This window comes from Manis javanica, chromosome 15 (genome assembly GCF_040802235.1).
Source record: "Manis javanica isolate MJ-LG chromosome 15, MJ_LKY, whole genome shotgun sequence".
NCBI classification, from domain to species: Eukaryota; Metazoa; Chordata; class Mammalia; order Pholidota; family Manidae; genus Manis; species Manis javanica.
Window position 1 is genome coordinate 61,135,379 of NC_133170.1, and position 20,067 is coordinate 61,155,445.

General features: G+C 47.5%; 1 protein-coding gene across 9 annotated transcripts in view; it reads left to right on the forward strand.

Moving 5' to 3' along the window:
• The window catches only part of MYRIP (myosin VIIA and Rab interacting protein), a 229,277-nt gene that overhangs the window by 174,782 nt on the left and 34,428 nt on the right, over positions 1-20,067 (forward strand). For all 9 annotated transcript variants that reach the window (XR_012125972.1, XM_073224000.1, XM_073224002.1 and 6 more), the window contains 3 exons: positions 2,509-2,653; positions 8,993-9,612; positions 19,581-19,820. Coding sequence is in view for 8 of the 9 variants with exons in the window: in XM_073224000.1 (XP_073080101.1) it covers positions 2,509-2,653; positions 8,993-9,612; positions 19,581-19,820 (1,005 nt within the window). In the remaining variant the exon portion in view is untranslated. The remainder of the gene's footprint in view (positions 1-2,508; positions 2,654-8,992; positions 9,613-19,580; positions 19,821-20,067) is intronic.

Sequence of the window (20,067 nt, forward strand, 5' to 3'; positions counted from 1 at the left end):
AGCCACTGCAGCCATTTGAGCCACTGCAAAATGAAACAGATATTATTTCCCCCTTTTTAAAGACTGTGATGTACAGTGAGGAGCTTGGAGACATGAGAAAGAAGCCTAGGACGTACACAATAGCTCACCGAGGCTGTAGTAATACTCCGTGGGGGTAATAGGCTGTCAGCTCCTTAAGGGCCAGACCTCGTCTTACATCCTGTAAATTCAGTCACAAACCTGTGACCAAAGATCCTACCCAACGGCCATCTCCAACTTCAAGGAGCTCACCATCTGTGGGAGAGTCAGCAAACTGTAGGACAGCTGTGACAGAATATGGAAAGTCACAGGGAAGAAATGTTACAGTATGCTCTCTTGAATATGCATGACTTTTCCAGAGAAGGATCTTCCCCTGCGTTTTTAATAATTTCACTTGCCAGTTGACTACCAGCCTTGATCTCTGTACTGACAACTGCTCATCATTGTCAAGGATTTAGCAAAATCACAGACAGCTCCCTGAATGCCCAGCCCCAGGAGGACTGTGGTTGTTGTCAATCATCAAAACTAATAGGACGTGAGGGTCTGGCTGGTGCTTGCTGTGCCCTGGGGATGAAGGAATTGTGTGCGGTGGAGGCCACTTGCTACATGTGTTGGCATGGCCCTCCTCCAAGTTAGACCTTGTCTTCCACGATGTGCATGAGGATGACACTGGGCTCTTCTTCCTTCTTGCCCCACAATTTTATCCAGGAAGTTAGTAGGAGAAAACAGGCACTTCTGAAAACCCATCCTGCAGCCCACCCCAAATCATCGACCCCACAGCACATGCCCACTGTTTCTCTTCTGTACTAGTTGCTGGGCCAGGGCTGAGGATGTCACCGTTTACAGGCCATTCAGTGCCCTCAGTTGCTCTCATTCTAATGGGACACTAGGCAAAAAACAGATGTTTGCGACAGCACGCAGTGAGGAACAAGTTAGCCTGGAGGAAGCCCAGGACTCCTGCCCAGCAGAGGCACACAGAATCTTACTGAACTGATAAGGCGGGAGAGCTCATCTCCCTGGGGCCTAACCTGTGACTGCTGCATGAAAGGCAGGTCTAGTGGCCCACCATGCTGTCATCTATATTCATAAGGATGGGGGCAAGTTGCCACCCTGGGTACACAGCTTAGAGTTCCATATTTATTCTGCAAACCCATCTTCCTCCTAGATCAGCCTCAAGGTCCTGTGGGGAAGCTGAAGTTTCCTATATGACCCTGTCTGAACCAGAACTGGGGGGCATGCACCACCATCTCCAAAACCTTCTATCTCGGGGCTCCTGGGTCCTAGCCTGTGACCATGGGGATGCAGGACCATGGTCCGCAGCTCCCTCTGTGTCTTTTCTCACACTGGTTTCCCACACTTTGGGTAAGGCCACGGACTGCACTGTGCTCTCCCAGACCCCAGCCCTGCAGCTCTGTTCTGTCACCAGACATCCCGGCATGGGTCTGTACTATTTCTCTCCAGTGCCTTTGTAAAGCTCCCACTTCCGGTGCACTGTGCCGGCAAGATCAAGCGTCCACACCTCTGGAGAAATGAGTCCCGGGCCCAGGTGCTGCCGCACAGGTACAGCTGACCCGAGCCCAGCCCACCAGCCCAGGGCCCTGCCCACAGCCCTCCAGGTGCTCTCCTTTCATCTCCTGTTATTAGCATCTGTGCTGGGAAAGTCCAAAGCTTCCAAGATGAGCATGTTTCTCCTGGGTGAGGAGGCCATGGGGCTGCTGGTGTGGGGTGGGCCAGTTAGAGACAGTTTCACACTCTGGTCATAGGTGCTTTCAGGGGCTTTGCAATGCCCCCCCCACCTCAGTTTATCAATATAAAAAGAGCAAAATAAATAGGAGATAATTCTTTTATGAAATGACAGAGGAAAAATTGGTCTCTTTCTGCTTGACGAAATTCTCTCTATACATTTGTTACAATACAAAATACTTCATAGTAATATATAAATATATAAAATATATTTTAAAATATAATTTGTATGTTTCCTGCCTGCTACCTGAAATCTTATTTTAACCACTTCTTAGGTTGGAGTTTATTTTCCCTTTTGACTCGGGCACCAAATGGAGATACGTTGAAATAGTTGTAGTTCTGTGGACTGACCACTCATGGCTCACTCACCCACTGTACCATCTGCATCACACTATGGCTTTCTATGTATGTGGCTGAAACTCTCAGGGTGAGGTGCCTTTGAGGAGAAGCTGCTGCCCCTCTCATCAATCAGTCCCCAGAAGTACTGGCCAGGAGACTGGCCAGAGGAGGAGCAGATGGAATGGGCTCTGTGGGATTCCAGTACATCCCCGATGCTTCCTGGTAGCCTGGCTTGCTTAGAATGAAACAGACGAAACCATGTGCCCTGTCAAACAGCAGCACATTCTGACTTGCAGCTTTGAAGCCACCACATGAGGAAAGCCAGTCCCTCCAACATGCCTTCTACACGCTGTGCGGAGTTCCAGGCCCAGACCTTGTGCATTCAGCTCTATGCTCTTCTTTCCACAGCGGTCCAGGTCTGCGTTCTCACTCACCAGGGAAGATGCCCTGAAGAACTCATCCGTGGAGACTGCATCGAGGCTGCCGAGGGGCCGGGGCCAGCAGCCGAGGGAGGAGCTGGCGCTGCCTGGCTGGAAGCTCGCAGACAGGCTAGGTGAGACAAGTTACTGTCTTGAGCGGCGTCAGTTGTTCTGTGAGTTTCATAGGCGCTGTTCTGAGGCTGCTCGGCCCCTCCTCCCATCTTTCTGAGGTGGCCTGTGCCCATTTGAGGCAGCCTCTGGCCCCGCACACAGTACGTAAAGGCAGCCATGTCTTCCAGGGGGAGTTTTCCTCCCAGACCAGTGGGGTGATGGGGCTCCTGGGCAGGTGTGAAATCGCGTAGCTCCAAGTCAGCTGCAGGGCCACATGGACAAGGAGCTCATCCCAGCCGGGTCTCCTGGGCTCCCTGGCTGACTATCCAAGTAAATATGACTTAAAAGTTACATCTAGGAGACAGGTGACCTATTCAAGATTCCTTTGCCACCAGCACAGGTCTGTCTTTCCCGCACCGAGATACACATACTTAAGCTGGAAGCCAGGGTGTTTGTCCTCACAGGAAGAAACACTAGAAGGATTCTCAACTCACGTTAACATCAAATCTACAGCCCTCTCCTAAACAATACAATTAGAAAAATATTCATCTGAGCAATGTGCTTTTAAAGATCATGCTATTGTTCTATCATTTCTACTTTATGTAATAAGGGAAAAGATGTAAACTAACAGCCATATAAACAAATCCCACTGCATTACAGCACAAAGAATCGAAAAACTTTAAGTATCTTTTCACACTCATTCTAAGATTTTTCCAAAAGAGAGCAATTCCACATTAACCTTTTAGTACCTATCAGTAGAAATTGCAGAGATTCTGTGAGCACGTGAAATGTTCCTTATTTATGTATATGGTTTTTGTTTGTCTTCTAAGTGCATTTTTTTCTTTCCCCTGCTGCCCAGCATATCCATACTAATTCATTCACCCATATTCTTTCTTTCTTTCATTCTCTCTTATCGGGGTTGAAAATTCTGACAGAGGAGGGACTTTTAGATTCCACAGGTTATATGAGAATGTCATATAATAGGTCTTTAATAAACAATAACTGCATTTTAAAAATCACTTTACAAGGTGCACGGTCCGCCTGTGGCACTGTTGTGTTCGGTTAGTAAGCCTTGTCATCATCTTGTGTGGCAGATAGAAACCTTGAGTGACAGTGATTTGTCCAGGATCCCACAGCTAATGGGGTCCCCAAAACCACATATTACAGCTCCAGTCGTCAGGCTTTTCAACTGCCTGATAACAAGTGTCTCCTCACCATGAAAAAAAAATCAGCAATTAAAAATTCACACTTAGAAACCAATACATTTAGAGCATGTTATAAAAACTTCTAAAAGACATCCTATTTCACAAAATAGTCCCATGCCAAGTTATGAGCACTCCAAATAAATTTGTAAAGGATTTTGGTTTTCAAACATGACTTTGTACCTAACTTTTTATAAAATAAGGCACCTGTGTGTAATTTATCAGTTGTATATAAACGTAAATCTCAAGTCAACAGCATGACACGTAAGAAAGACTTCATGCTTTGCTAAAAACTCCATGCCTCTCTCAGGATGAAGATTTAAAATGAAAAATATAAAGCACTTGTGTAGAAAGCTGCTGGTTTTTCTGAGGACATGCTGAGATGTTCAGACCAACCCCAGAAGTCTTGACGGATGTCTGAAGTGCTTAGCAGGAAGCAGATTATTCCCAAGGGCATGGCTGTCTCAGCAGAGCAGGAATGGAGAACAGAGGAGAAGCAGAGGTGGAGGGAATCTAGAAGGCCAATGTCCTCAGGGCTATTTTCAGCAGTTCTGCTTATGTCTCAGGACAAGGGATAGTTCCTGAGCCTATAGGTCCATGGATGGGGTCGGCCCAGGCACACTGTGGGCTGAGTAAGCCACAGCAGGTCCGTTTTCAGGCTTGACCATATTTATGGCAGTTAATGGATTTCCCCTAAACACATTTGCACTTTATAGACCTTGCCTGGGCGTCTCTGTATGCACAGCATGTGCTCAGGGCTCTGGGATAAAGACCACGGATAGTCCCTACTCTTGGAGTTGCTCGCTGATGGTTGTCTGCACAATGTGAAAGGTGCAACTTTGGAAAGGAGGGAATGGAGAGTCCCAGAGGGATATTCCCAGGGACCAAGAAAGAGAATGTGGCATTGCAGCCCAGGTACAGCTTTAAGCTGCTCTAATGACTTGGCCTGGTGCCCAGGATTCTCACAGGGTTGGTATTCAGGGACCATCTGTGCATTTCTGAGATAAATTTAGCCAACTTCTAGCTTCCCCAGAGGAACACAGCTACCGGGATTGTAAGCAGCAGAAGAGAGGAGCTGGCAGTGGGCTGAACCCACGTATCACGGGGTGGACGTTGGAGGCAAGTGCAGGACATGTTCAGCATGGTCAGCCCCGAGCTGGGGAGGGTGGCATCACTGAGGGCTTTCCCTCTTTGGCTTCTCCATAGCCTGGGAGAGGCTGCAGTTGGCCTTCAGGGTCTGAATGCATTAATGAGTCATTTTTATGAGTCCAGGATGGGTTCCAGAACTGGCCAGGGGCTGGGATTGAGCAGCGAAGAAGACATAGCCTGTAGTCAGGGTTGGGGGTTGGAGTAGACAGCCAAGAAAATAAACTGTAATATAGTTTAAGTGCTTAAAATGAAAGCTTTTTGGAGCTCAGAGAACAGAGTTACAAGTGCCTCAAAGAAGAAAAGCCAAGGGTGTGCCCCTGAGAGCAACATGGGGTCAGGTCTCTGAGGATGGTGCCGGCAGGCTTAGCAAGGCCCAGCGGATATACCTCTTGCCTTGGAGCAAACGCATGGCCTGGTGGGGCTGAGTCTGCATGGCGTGGCTGCCTCTGTCCAGACTCTAACATAAGAATTGGGGGACCTGTAGTTTATTTGGAGGTGAGCCCAGAAACACAGGGAAGGGGAGGCAGGCAGTATATGCCTTGTTACCAAGCAGGGCACCACTGCAGGTGACTGGGCTTATCCCCATTGGAGACTCCAAGAGCCAGCACAGCCCACTCACCTGCCCAACCCCTGCCCCTGTGCTGGCTGAGGGTGCCCTCAGGAGGCAGTATATCTCCACCTGCCATGGGCAGCCAGCCAGGGTAACCACCAGGAGCCTCAGCAAAGAATTGCAAGTGCAGGCTGTCAGAGCCCAGAGAGTGTATACCAAGGAGTGAGGCCTGCGCCACACGTGGGGCACTCCAGGGAATGCCACAATCACCACTGAGCAGCCATTTTTAGCTTCACCAAGAGACTGAGCATTTCTGGAGAATCCCGGATGGGCCTGCCATCCACACCACCTGTCTGATAGTCTTGAGATGCAGCGTTGGGAAAATGCCAACGAAATAGACCTTTTTCCCTAGAAGACTACTGTTCCCACCACAAGTAGAGGCCATAACATGTACATGGTAAACACATCGAAGTTAGACTCCCTCCTACCATCAGTGAAAACACTCACTGTCAGAGCTCTGCGTGCTTTCCATGTACATATGTACGGAGGGCTGATCCATAGTCAAATGTGAAATAGTAATATTGTATTCCAACTCAACAGATACAAGGTAAAAACAGCTGAGGTCCTCAGGGATCCGTGCTTCAATGTGTGGGCTGGCAACAATACACCGACAGCAACAGCTGGTCTCAGGCCCCACCGGCAGGTCAGGAAGCGGCCCCGAGGTGCTCTCTGCCCAAGGCCAGTTAGGAGTCGCAGTAACTGGGCTCAGCCCTGGATCTGCCTTATCCCGAGTCCCCATTCTCTGCTGTGCACTAAAGCAGGCACATTTTCACGTGAGAGGAAAGTACTATTGAGAAGCCATCTGCTCCACACAGGCAGGGGTCAGAACTTTGGGAGCATCGCCGCACGGTCCTCACAGAAGCCCAGGGAGGCTTTGACTCTGCCCCCCACACGCATGCAAGAGCCAAGGCTGAGGCTGAGCGGGCTTCCCACCCAGGCCCTCTCCCACGGCCTCTGCTCTTCCCACTGCACAAGTGGCCCTGGAGCACAGCAGGCTCACCAGGCAACTCAGATCCTGACCCAGGGCCTCGTTCAGGGGAGGAGGGCTCAGCTGCGGCGTGTCCAGCCTGAGCTCTAGTTGGATTGTGGAATGAGCCAGGGAGGTGTGACTCCAGGGGACTCAGGGACGCAGGAGGCCCATCTGGGCAGGGAGGCAAGAAAACCCTCCAGGAAGAGGAGGCAGAGGAGATGAGGGCTCATGGAGGTGGTGGAGCTGACCCTGCAGAGCAGCAGGAGAGAGGCGGGGGGCCGTCAGGAGGACGGTGCTTAAACCAGCCCCGGGGCCCAGGGTCCTCCTGGGGGAGAGAGAGCCCCCTTCCACCCGCTGAAGAAAGGAAACTCGGTGTCCCACCAGCCTGGGCTGTCGTCAGACATTTGGGGGAAACTGGGTCACTGAGTGGAAGATATGTTCATCCAACATCTGAATTCCCCGAGGCTGTGGCTCTGAAAGAGGCCTGGCAAGTGTGGTGCCCGTGGACAGCCTCATGGACTCCTGAACACTTTGGTCTCATCACATGAGGTGGTGACCGTCTAATGGGTTGAAAACCCTGATTCACGGTCCTAGCACTGCAGAGCTGTGCCCCCATAGACCTCAAGCCCAGAAGCTTGTGTCCACACACGTTAGGGAATGCCCCCCCCATGACCCCCGCCAGAGCCCTGGGGCGCTCTTCACCCATCCCCAAGCAGACCTGAAAGGTTCCTAATAAAGGAAAATAGTTCTGTTGGCAACTGGTGTGCCTGAGGCCAGCACCCTGCCCCTGGGGCGCCAGGAACCCACAACTAAAAGGGAACCTTCCTCCCACTCCCAGGCACATGGGCAGAAAATATTTTCCTGTTTACCTTCAGCAAAAACAAGACAAAGCAAGTATTGCCCCTGACTCACAGATAAACCCTCATAGCTCAGCCACCAGTCATCGCAGATTCTCTGGGAAGAACTGAGCCCAGTTCAGGCCACTCCAGACCACGACTCCAGCCTGAGGCCCGCTCCAGCCTGCCCGCGTGCTCCAGCGCTGGCCTGGGCTCCTGCGGCAGTTCAACCACAAGCTGCCTTGGTGTCAGAGGTGCTGTGGCCTTTGACAAATTGCTGCTCACTTTTGTTCCCTCACCCATAAAATGAGATTAGAGGTGCTCATCTCTCTCTCTCCCTGTGATCATTCCAGAATGAGGCAGGTTCCTTGAGTTGAAGATAAACTTAAATGCCGAGCTCACACAGAACACTCCTCTGGCCAGATGTGTGAGTTTTTCCCCTGCCGACCAACTCTCTGACACCAGGTGGGTGTCGTGCACCCAATCTGATTCAACAGTGCCTTTCTGGAAGGAGCACAGACCCCCACAGTCAAGGGCTCAGTCCTGCAGGAATTCAGATGCCAACTTCAGGTTCCAGGTGGTCATTTGTACTTTTGACTGACCAGCTATAAGTCAGAGTTCCCATGACCCCTCCTCAGGTTTGACCATCTGCTAGAAGAGCTCACAGAAGTCAGGGAAACACATTTACTGGTTTCTGACATGATAAAGGACACAGATGGACAGCCAGGTGAAGAGGTGCACAGGGCATGGCCCCATGGATTGTGGCGCACCACCCTCCCGGCACGTGGATGTGTTCACCAGCCAGAAGCTCTGAACCCCGTACTTTGGGGATTTATGGGGCATGATCAACCAACCCCTCTCCACTCTGCAGCATGGGGTGGGGCTGAGAGTTTCAGGTGGCTGATCACAGCTCTGTCTTTCTGGAGACAAGCCTCCATCCATGGGCCTGCCCAGAGTGGCTTCATTAGAACAAAAGATGCTCCTACCACCCAGGAAATTCCAAGAGATTTAGGAGGTCTGAGTAGGAACTGGGGTCGAAGACCAAGTAGTAGCAGGAACTGGGGACAGAGATCGGCATGTGCACACATATGCATGCATATATAGCTTGTTTTCCACGTGCCAGCTCACAGCTCACTACTGTAGGGCCTGCAGTGTGCATAAGTGTGTGTATGTGTGTGCATGTGTGGATGTGAGATCTGTAAGGTGCCAAGAGTAGGTGTGCTCACCTGTGAGAGGATGTGCAAGTGACTGACTCATCTCCCATCCAACCAGAGGACAGAAGGGCAGAGAGCCAGAACCAGGGCTGCCAACAGCCCCCTCTTCTCCCCTTTCTGCACCCAAGGGGGCCCTGCGTGGGAGGAGGCAATCCTCAGGAGACCCAGGTGACCAGCCCCAAGGGAGCTCCCTCCATCTGAGAGACCCACCGGGTGTGCCCCCACATAGGGGATGTGTCCCCACCCCTGCCCCATGTGCCTCCTGGGACTTCATAGGTCAGCTGCCTAGACCCTTCGCGCAGTCCTGGAGGCTGATGGGTGGCGGCCTTGCCGGCTGTGAGGTGGTAACTGCCCCTCTCTGGTTTCTCCCTCCTTCCGCAGACTTGGCCCCAGTTTTGCAGAGCCCCGACGGGAACTGGCTGGCCCTGAGGGGTGGCGTTCTGCTGGCCACACCTAAAAGCAGCACATTTCAGGCCCTGGAGGCCGCCTCCAGCGCAGCTGCCTATGATGTGTTGGGCTCTGACAGCGAGGAGGATCTGGACTGGAGTGAGACCTCGACCATGCTGTGCCCACGGCCCCGAGGCCAGCCCAGGGACCCCCAGCCCCGGCTCAGGCAGGCCCAGGGCTCAGCCCAGGGCCCCTCAGCCTCCTCTGCCCCCTCTGGCCTTTCCCCCAGCCCCGAGGCCATGTTTTCTGACTCAGACACATCCTCAGCAGAGTCTTCCCGGGAAGCGGGGGGCCAGGCTGGACCATCCTGGTGGCAGAGGAAGGCCCCCAGGGACCTGGAAGCTGAGAAGATGCGCCTACAGGGAGAACTGGACGTGAACTTCAACCCGCAGCCTGCCAGCAAGGAGACCTCAGATAACAGAGACCGTGGCGAGGCGCCCCGTGCAGCAGACCGGCAGGCCAGGGCGGGGAGAAGGGCCCAAGTGGGTTCGGAGGAGCCAAGCAAGGAATTATATTCCCCCAACGCCCCTTCTCAGGAGCTGGAGACGCATCAGGTAATAAACCAGGTGGCTACAGGCACACGCATTGGGCAGGATGTGCCCTCCAAACGGCTGGCCTAGCAGGTCCTGGGTTAGCCACAGACCCAGATTCTCATCTGGGTTTGGCTGCTACATTCTGAGGGACCCAGCGGCCCGCATCCATGCCCTGGGCTCCATGTCTGACCCTCTGGAGATGGGATTATGAAGAGTGGGTTTCTATGTGTCCCCACCCCACCCCCACTCTCCCACCCCATCCCCACCCCCAGCCAGCAGCAGCAGCAGCAGGAACTTGTTACAGATGCAGATTCTCAGGCCCCACCCAGACCTGCTGAGTCAGAAACTCTGGAGATGAGGCCTGGCCATCTCTGCTGGGCCGGGTGCACCCGGCAATTCTGCTGTGCCCAGATTCCAGGGCCACTGGCTCAGGGCTGGGGGTATGGCTCTAGAGTCAGCCTGCCTGGGCACCTGTCCCACTGTGCAACCTTTGGAAGGCATCCCTCTAGGCCTCAGTTTCTTCATTGGTAAAATGGAGATAATATTACAGCTTCGAATAATGGATGTGATGAGAGAATAAGACAGTGTTTATGAAGGACTAAGCTCTGTCCTAGACATAAATGAGTGCTCAGTAAAATGTTATCTTAATATGATAATTCATGGCATGGTTTACTGATACTCTGACTCCTTGGTCCACATCACACCCCCTCCTCAAAAATATGATTAAAGCTATGGACTCTCGCCTTAGGAAACTGCACCTGTTCACTCACACATGCATACTCATGCGCTCACACCATTTTGCTTACACTTTTCAGGTGGTTCCTAGGCCCCCAACCAGGTTAGTTTGAATACACCCGCCCACTCCCAGCTGTGCACCTGGGACCGCATGGTGCCCAATCCTGCCCTATTCCTGGCAAAGCGCATCACTGGCTTGAAGGACCAACTTTGTGGAGTGCACTGTGGCCCACCCATGGCAACATTCTCTGAACTGGAAAGCTTAAACAGTCTTCCATTAGTGCCACTGTGACATGATCAGGGTCTAGCAAAAGACTTAGTTCTGTGGCCTCTGCCTCCGCAGGTTTGTAGTCATGCTCACACTCCTGTCAACCTGACTTTCTGGCTCTGCAAAAACCACACCATCCCCAGTAATACTCAGCTACCTGCCCTGCACTCCAGGTTTAGGTTCTGCCAAAAGCAGGCCCCAGGCCAAGGATTGGTATAGTTTATGTCGGAGCAGGTCCCAGGAGGCCCCAGAGATGCGAAAGTGAATGGCCAATTAAAGTGGGCTATCGGCAACTGGCCCTTCCCACCTGGGACAGTCGGGAAGCCCTGAGGGGCACAGCGCAGGATTCTCCCAGGACCAGAGTGCTCATCCACAGCCTCCTACTGGTGGAGAGTGGCCCCACCCAGGAATGGCATTAACTCTAGCCAGGCATGTGTGAATGGTGCCTGAGCAATCCCTCCAGTGGAGCAGAGAGAGACCCAAGTCTGCAGAAGGAAACTGTCCGCAGTGGCTGTGGACAACTCCTGTGTGTCCAGGCCATACAGGCTGATGTTGCCAGCATCTGCAGTGACCTGGGAATGCATCAGCCAGACACTGACCCCTGGCCCTGGAGGATAGCTCTGACTCTGGCCACAGAACATGGCATCAGGCCTCTTTAACCTGCTAATATTGCCTAGAAAATGTCCGTTACATAGCTCAAGCTCTTGTTTTCTCCTCATTGAAACAAGACCAATACAAATCTGCCTCATGAGGTTGTTGTGATCACAGAGATAGAAGGTTCTGTCAAACTGTGACTCATTATCTAGCTCATGTGGAGTTTTTTGCAGCCACTTTTGGTGACTTGCCTCAAGGCATATTCTTGAGGGTTGTCTGCATGACTCACCTGCAGGCAAAAAAAGCTATGTCTCCACCAGAGCTAGGTGCCCGAATCTTCTTATTCATTTGAGGTGGTTTGAAAATTGTCTTCTGGTGTTACTCTTTGCAAGGCATCAATGAGGAGAAGGCAGGGCCAGCAGGAGAGCAGGGACCTTCCTGGCAGCGTCCTCTCTTTCCCGTAGGTGGCAGAAATGTGGTACTTCTGGAGATTTCAAAACCCTGGTCCCTGCATTTATATGCATGTTTTTTAAACTGTTTGCATATTTTGTAATTGTATAAATGAATGTAATATAAAAAATTTAGGACATACAGATGTAGCTCTCCCTTGACCACAGCCCTAAATCCTTTCATCACCTGAAATGACTGCAGTTGTATGTACATCACTAGGTATAGGACACTTAGAAATAGGCTCTTTAAGTGTCCATGTGTTAGAGGAATCAGCCTGTACTCTGCACATCCATCAGCCTCTCCCCTTGACGGTGAGCCAGAGTTATCAGCACACATCCACATACAGCTCCTGCAGAAGACTGCGTCGCCGTGGCCCCCGCAGGAGCTTCTGTCAGGGTAACTGTAAGGGTGCGTTGCCCAAAGAGAATTTAAACAAGTCAGTCATCCCATTACATTCGGCACTGTGCACGGACAATTCCAAGCCATGTTGGTGACGCTGGGGTGGCTGCTCCCAACCCCAGTCCACCTGCTGTGTGGACAGGAGGACCCACAACAGTTCCTATAGTGCCGTGTTCAGGACTTTTTCAGTGCTGGGTGTTGTAAACAGCACCGCAGAGCATGTCACTGTGCAAACCTCTCTATATGAGTGCAAGGAGAGTTGTGGACTCAGCATATGTGGGTCTGAAATTCCATTGAGCACTTGCCAGGTTAGGCTCCAAGCCTCACAGCTCCAAGGCCACTGCTGCCAAACGTGCGTTCTGGTATCATCCACAGTACCCAGGGTTGTCCGTCTGTTAAGTTGTTGCCAATTTTATGGGAGAAAAAAAATACTTCTTTTTAGTCAACATTTTCCTACTACTGAGGTTGAGCATTTTACCTATGTTTAAAGCTATCTACATTTTTTCCTCTGGTAAAGGCACATTTTACATGTTTCTTCTATTATTTTATTGGACTATTTGTCTTTTTCTTACTGATTTTTAGGAATTTATTTTCTAATTATATTGTAGGTATTAGATCTTTGATGGTTACACATTGAAAATATTCTCTTCTTGCCTATCACTTCTGCCTTAAGTATATTTTACATAGGAAAATTTTTGTTACTAATAATTTATCAGTTATTCCCATTGTTAATTTTGTGCCTTAAGAAGGCTTTAAACTCCCCCAAGGTTATAAAAATATTTTCCTAATTTTTGCTAATATTTTGCAGTTTTTAATTTTAAATTTAGCCCTTTTGTCCATCTGTACTTTATTTTTATGGATGATAAGCAATAATATCTAACCTTGTTTTCAAGTTAATCATTTGTCACTAAATCATTATTAAATGATTCATCCTTCATCTGCTGGCTTCAGGTGCTCCCCTTGATGTACATTAACCTTCTTTTATTTCCAAGAATCTGGATTCTTACTCTGTTTTGTTCCATTGACCTAGAAGTTCCATTCTTGTACAAATACAATTTCAATTATAAAATTTTATAACATATTTTGATATCTGATAGTCTTCCCTTCACTGTTGTTTCTGTTGATGATATTTCACAAAAATGTCTTGACTTTTCTCAATCCTCTACTCATATAAATGATTTTTACAATCTGCTCTTCAAGTGGCAAACTTTTTACATTTGGTTGGATTGCTCCAAATGTGTTTCTCTATTTGGGAGTAATTTATGTCTTTATAATATTGAGCCTTCCCATCAACAGTATCATCTTGTCTCCATTTATTTACTTTCAGTAAAGTTTTACAGATTTTTTTCAAAGCTCTTAGGCCTTTCTGGTTAAAAAGCTTTTAAGTATGTCATATATTTTGTTGGTACTGTGAATGAGATCCCTTTTTTATCTATTATTTGTTCTAATGGGTTTTCAGTGGTTAAAAAGAACACTACTGATTTTATATTTTCTAACTTAGCACCTAGTAGGTTCTCTTATTAATCTTATTAATAATTAATTTTCAGATGGTTCTCTTAGCTGTTCCGGGTAGGTAATCATATTGTCTACAAGTTAGGACATTTTCCTATTTTCCTTTCCATTACTTATGCTCATTTCTCTTGCTTGTATTGCTGCACTGGCAACAACGGTGACACCCTGTGGCTTGGCAGTGAGTGACACCTGGCACCCTGTCTTTGCCTTGCTTCTGTCCTTAGTCATTTGATTCCAGTGTTTTGCCATTAAATATGATGCCTTCTGTAAGTGTAGTAGACATTATCAAAACAAAGAAATATCTATCTATTCCTAGCCTCCAAAACAATTCAAATCAGAAATGTAAGCTTTATCTACTGCTTTCTGGTATCTGTTGAGAGGATCATAATATTTTTCTTCAGTTAATGTTGTACATTGCATTAATAGATTTCTTAATTCTGAAACATCTTTCTATTTGTTTTGTAAGTTTTATTGGATCATGATTCCTTTCTATAAAACTGGTTTCTATGTGCAGGCTTCCATTTTTATGCTATCTTGTTCAGTTTGGGTTTTGGGTCAAGGATTCTCTATTTTTGACTATTTTCTAGAATGTTTCTATGACCCGATAATTTTCTGAAAGTTTAGAAGAATTCACCTATAAAGCTATCCAAGTCTCCTCTACTAACAGTCATAGGTGAATTTTATATATGAAATATTATATATATTAGAATATATGGAACACACATCAGAAATAGAAAACAAGAAAGAAGAAGTTATTGATGTAAAAGCAAAATCCCTTGAGATTATTAAAATGAAAAGCTGGTTCATATACACATTTATATGTGAAAAATAAATTTTCCCTCAAATGCAGTTTTGTTTGCATCTCATAGGCTCTGAGAGGTAGTAAGCATTGTCAAACTTTTCTAATTATCATGTCCAATGCAAGGCTTATTTTAATGAAAATTATGAGATAATTAGAAGGATTTATAGGTTTATGCTTTGTTGCATTTTTGGTTTTGCTTGCTTGGCTAGTTTTTAGTATTATGGTAATAAATACGACTTATGTGATTTCGTTGCAGGGAATTTGTTGGGATTTCCTGTATGACCGAATACATGGCCAGTTTTGTGACTGTTCTGCATGTGTTGGAAAAACACATATATTCTTCTGTTTGTTGAGGACAAGCCATATGTACCTGTATACATTGTTCTGGGCATTAACAGGACAGACAGTGCCTCCATGTCTATAGTCTTCATTTCCCTGATTCCTCACTCTTTTTACTATTGTCTTTATCCTTCTGTAGTTTTCTTCCTTTCTGTGTGTTTAATCTGGTGAGTTACCCAGAAGACGTAGCCGCGTGTGTCTGTCATTCCCCCCACTCTAGACCTTTTACCTTGCCAGCCGTGACTGCCAGACAAAGCCACTGAGAGCAAGGAGTCCCCTCCCACAGTCTCCAGCCATATCCGTAGCCTGAATCTCAGTTCACATGTAGCTCTATGTAACTGGTCCTCACAGGCCAGTGAACACACCCTCCCATCCTCTGAAACCCCAAGCCCTGACGCCCACAGATGGGGTGAAGTCTCTGTGTCTGCATCTCTGTTCCTCCAGCCCTCTGAGCAGATATTTCATGGCCTCTCAGCGGTTAGTGTTGAAGAGAGGCCTGAAGACAGCCTGACTTTTCCTTTATGTGTGAAATTTTCTCATCTTTTACATGTTTGCTTGACATGTTGTATCTTTAAAGAGCCAACATTTTGCTAGTTTACACAAGGGTAAGTGTGTACTCATTTCATGCCGCTGCACATGATATGTACATTCAGGTGTCTTTCCAACGCAGGAGTGTTTTCTTCTGTATTGTGATTATTACCTCTTCCAGGCTACCCACAATTCTCATGGTGAGCCCGGTTCTCTGTCTTTATGTCTGTGACCTTCTCTTACTGTTTTCCCATATTGATCTTTTCCTCTACGCTCTAGGAAACCTTCCCAGTTTGTCCTCCACATTACTTATTGGTTTTCCCAAGATTAATTCTGCTGTTACAATCTTCAAATGCAGGTTCTAATCCTGCTGCAGTGTTTTCAGTCTCTGCAATTTTTTTGTCTCATCCACAGTCTTTTAGTCTGGGTGCTGATCCCTTATAACTCTACACCTCTTCACTGACACTGCATTATTATGCCCTATGAAAATGCAAAACTGTTACCAGACAGTGTGTCCTGGTTGTTGGTAGAATATACCTGATGTCTTCAAGCACACTTTTGTTTCCTTTGCTCTGCAGTATTTTCCCATGGGTTCTTTGCTAACTTTTCCTGTTAGTCCTTCTTGCATCGTCATTAGTTTGCCAGTATCCAGCATATTCCAATTTCCCCTCTGCTAGCTTAAATTAGGAGTTTTTTCCTATTCTCATTGTCTTCCTCTGTGTTTCTAGGCAAACCTAGCCACCTGTTCAACGCATATGGTGAATGAGTGGGTGGATGGAAACAACAAAAGCCCTGCAGCCTGGCCTGGCTTTTTGCAGCCTCCACCCCAACCTTTACATTTCATGGCCACACGCCAGGTCTTCCCTCTGCCTACCTCGATGTTTGCGGGGAGATACATTTTCTACGTGGCTATAAACAAAGAGGAATTAAAGGGAGTTGGGGGTAGGGCTTGGATGCTTGGACAGCCCACCCCACAATAGAAGGCTCAGGTGTGGGGTTTTTGTTTGGTTAGTTTTTGTTCATTTTGTTGTGTGGTGAGCATTTATCTTACTTCCTGGGCCAGGATTTAAGATTGGCAGAATACAGGGCAGAGGGGAGTGGTCAGCACTTATCCTGCCGGAGAGAATGGGGTTTGTTTTTTTTTCAGTCCATTCCCACCGACTCTGTTTAATGGAAGTTTTCCCCATCCATTTACTGGCAACAAGCTCTTGGCCATTACTTTTCGAGGTATGTAGTTTTTCACTTTTTTCTGTGTCTTCCCACGCAATTTTGGTGGAAAAATTTAGAGAGGTTGTTGAGAGATGTTTCCCAGACACCATTTTTAAACGGATCCTGCTAATTAACTTTTTGTTTTGTTGATTGAGATGTCAGGATTGCAGAAGGCTGCTGTTTTAGTTTCTCTGATGTTTCATTTTCTTTGTTGTACTCATTAGTGAAACTTGTTTCCTTGGAGTAAATCTGCCCCCTGTCTAGCCTCCTAGGTCCCAATTATTCTTAAAACACGTATTAAGAATCTTGCCACATTGAGAAGCTACCAACTCTTTATAACTAATAATCTGTAAATATTTGATGTTTATGCCTTGCTACAGAAAGAATATAAAGTGGTTTATGTAAATACAAACATGAGAGAATAAAAGGAAATATCACAATAAGTGGGACAAAGGAAAAATAAGGATAGGAAAAATAAAATGAAGCCAGGAATGATGTTAGTTCACAAAATGGGTGCAATGAGGTCATAATAGGACCTCATGGGCTGCAGATCTCAAACACTTGGCTCTGAGTTTTCTAGAAGAATGCCATGAGCAGTGTCCTGAGCCATGGAAACCATATTAGAACAATGAATGCATGCCTTAAAGGATGCTGCTCTTGGAGCTGAGAACCAAGAAATTTACCTTGTGGGTCCCCGTGGGGAGAATGCAGAACACAGCTCCTCCACCCTAAACCACTTCAGATGAATACCCTCGGAAAGTTGCTTCTCAGCACCACTCACTGTGGAGAGTACACCCAAGCACAGTCTAGTCAAGCCAGGCCGATGAGGAGCCAACAGACACTGACCCCTGCTGGTCCAGGCTGGTCCAGGATTAGGTTTTGAGTATGCAGAGGAGCAGATGGCTGCCTCCCTAGCCCTGGTTCATGAGTGCAGCTCTGAATTCAAGGGGATGCTCTCTGACAGGTGCTTGCAAGGCCGTGCATGTTGAGGGTAGTATGACACACCCACCCTGTGGACACTGAGGCACCCAACAGGTATGCCTACCTCTGACGTGTGCCAAGCAAACCTCAAATCTACTCAGATTGCATTTTAATTTCCTCCAGTACACCGACCAAAGGGGGTAAACCCTGCAGCCCCATTCCCAGTCTTCACCATTGATTTGCAGATCTTTTTAGGCTACAACCTTGCTTTTTGTGAAAACTTGAAGAGAAGACAATAATATGGTGGAAAGAGGGACCGTTCTGAGACAAGGCCATCCTCTCTCCTACCCCACCCCTACAGCAGCCTAAGCAAACACAAACAATAATCTGGAAACAGTTTAAAGCAGGTGTGACCAGTATCCCCTGAACAGAATACCCTTGGTCAAGTGTCTGTCAATCAATTCCCCTTGACATGAGAATTGCTGGGCATATCCTCCAAAGTAAACCAACTGTGGAGAACAGTCTAGAAAAGAGCGAGATATTTGCTGAGTAACAATGCCTCTTTAAAACAGTCATTTCCAATGGGGCCTTTTTCTTTATCAGTCCAGTGATTATTTTTCATTTCTACATTGCCTATTACCTTCTAATCACCTTAATACAGACAGCTGCCTTTAGTACTTGTCCAGTCACAAACTGTATCAAGCAAATGTGATGTACAAACATCTTAGGGAATGAAAAAATATCTCACATCTTTTAGCAAAACAGGATGGTCCAGATTCTGGTTGCAGATGTGTGGTGAAGCCCTTTCTCCTGAGTTACTGAATAAATATAACATTTTCTTTGGTCCTTATAAATATATTGTTTACTCATCGAATCTTGAGCTGAAGAAAATTCACCTAGGATGCTGTCACATGGAGACTCCTAGTCTGAGATTATACAATCAACTTCACTATCATTGTTAGAGTCTGGGGAGCTGCTCTCTTGGAATTCATTTTATGAGTCATCCAATAATTGTGAAATGTTACTCTCTGTCAGTTTCTTCTCTTTGCAATTATGAAAAAAATTTGAATTGTCAACTGTATGTGTTGAGCTGAAAACAGACTAAAATGGTGATGATTTATGTCACTATTGAATCACCCTTCTAGGCAATTCTACTGTCCTATTATCTTAGTCTCTTTTAGCCTAATTGGAAATAATTGATGAGTAATGATGAAGGACAATTCCCAGAATGATAAAATAGCAAAATATTTCAAAAGATAGGAAAAGTAAGATCACAAAGTTTCCATCATGTGTATTTACGAAAGGGTCCGTGAAACCATAGTAATCACAAAATAAGAGTTTTATTTTATTGTAAAAATATGTAAATTTTCTCTTTGTTTTTTGGAAGCCCTTTAAGAAGGAACAAAGGCCATGAATACCAAGCCTCATAAATAGCACAACTCAAAAACTAAAATTGGATCTATGGGCCCCAACAGTACAGTGAAGGTCACCTTGTTAAAATTCCGTACACATCTGTCCCACTATCGGTGAGAACAGAGTGAGCGACGTTCTCCATGTCCTCCTGGGGTTTCCCAGGCCTGGCAGGCTCTACTCATGGAGCTTGGTGCATACTCACCACATGGGAGGGGGAAGCCGGAGACATAATTCTCAAGCCAGAACTGTCTCTGTCAAGGGTCTGCCACCCTGCGACCCTCACATAAGTGCAAGGATCTTTGCCCTTTGCCCAGGATACTGTTCTTCCTCCCTCTTTCAGCTGGGTAACTGCTACACTTTGAGTCTCAGCTCAACCTCACTTCCACAAAGAAGCTTCCCCTGACCCCATTGTGGGCCCTACGGGCTGTAGGAGCCTCCCTCCCAGCCCTCTCTGCACCACCAGCCTGACAGTGTGGGTTCCTGTCTCCTGCCCTGGCCAGTGGGGCTGGAGCCAGGTTTGTGCAGCCTGCCTCATGAGCACCAACACAGGGATGCCCTGGTGGGCGCTCAGTTACTATTTTGTGAATGAAAAACGGAATGAGTTCAAATCTGTTTCTGAGCACAGATGCTCACCTGCCTGAACCCTTAGAAGAGTGTTCAGATGCATGTGTTTAAGAGAATAAAATGTGAGCCCTTCTATAGAGAAAGCAGATGAGGGAAGAGAGCTTTATTTCCCTGGGGTCCTTCCTCAGGGGCTACGGGTGGAGCAACTCCACCATAGCAGAGCAGTCCTCAGCTTATGGTTCTGCTTTCATTTAGGCGTGGGCTGACTTGTCAGAGAATGATGTCGTTAATGAGGCTGTGCAGCCGGAGACCCACACAGTCGCCACAGACAAGAAACTGAGAAACAGGTTGTACGAGCTAGCAGCGCAAATGAATGAGAAGGACACTTCTTCAGGGGAGGACCAGGAATCTGAGCCTAAGACAGAGTCTGAGAACCAGAAGGAAAATCTGTCCTCTGAGGACAACAGCCAGAGCGTCCAGGAAGAGCTGCAGAAGGTAAGGGCCATGCAGGCACCTGTGGACAGCTCAGCTTCTACACTTGGGTGGGCGGGAAGGTCCTGTACAGACATGTGCTGGGTCCCCAAAGAGCAATCTCTAAACTACCCATCCCTGTGTACTAGGGAAAGCCCAGGAAAACCGGTCTTGATGATCACTCGTGGTTCAATCAAGGAAACAGTTCCACATGACCCATGGAAGCCTCCCAGCCTCCTGTCTCCTTCTAACTATGCTTCATCAAGATGGC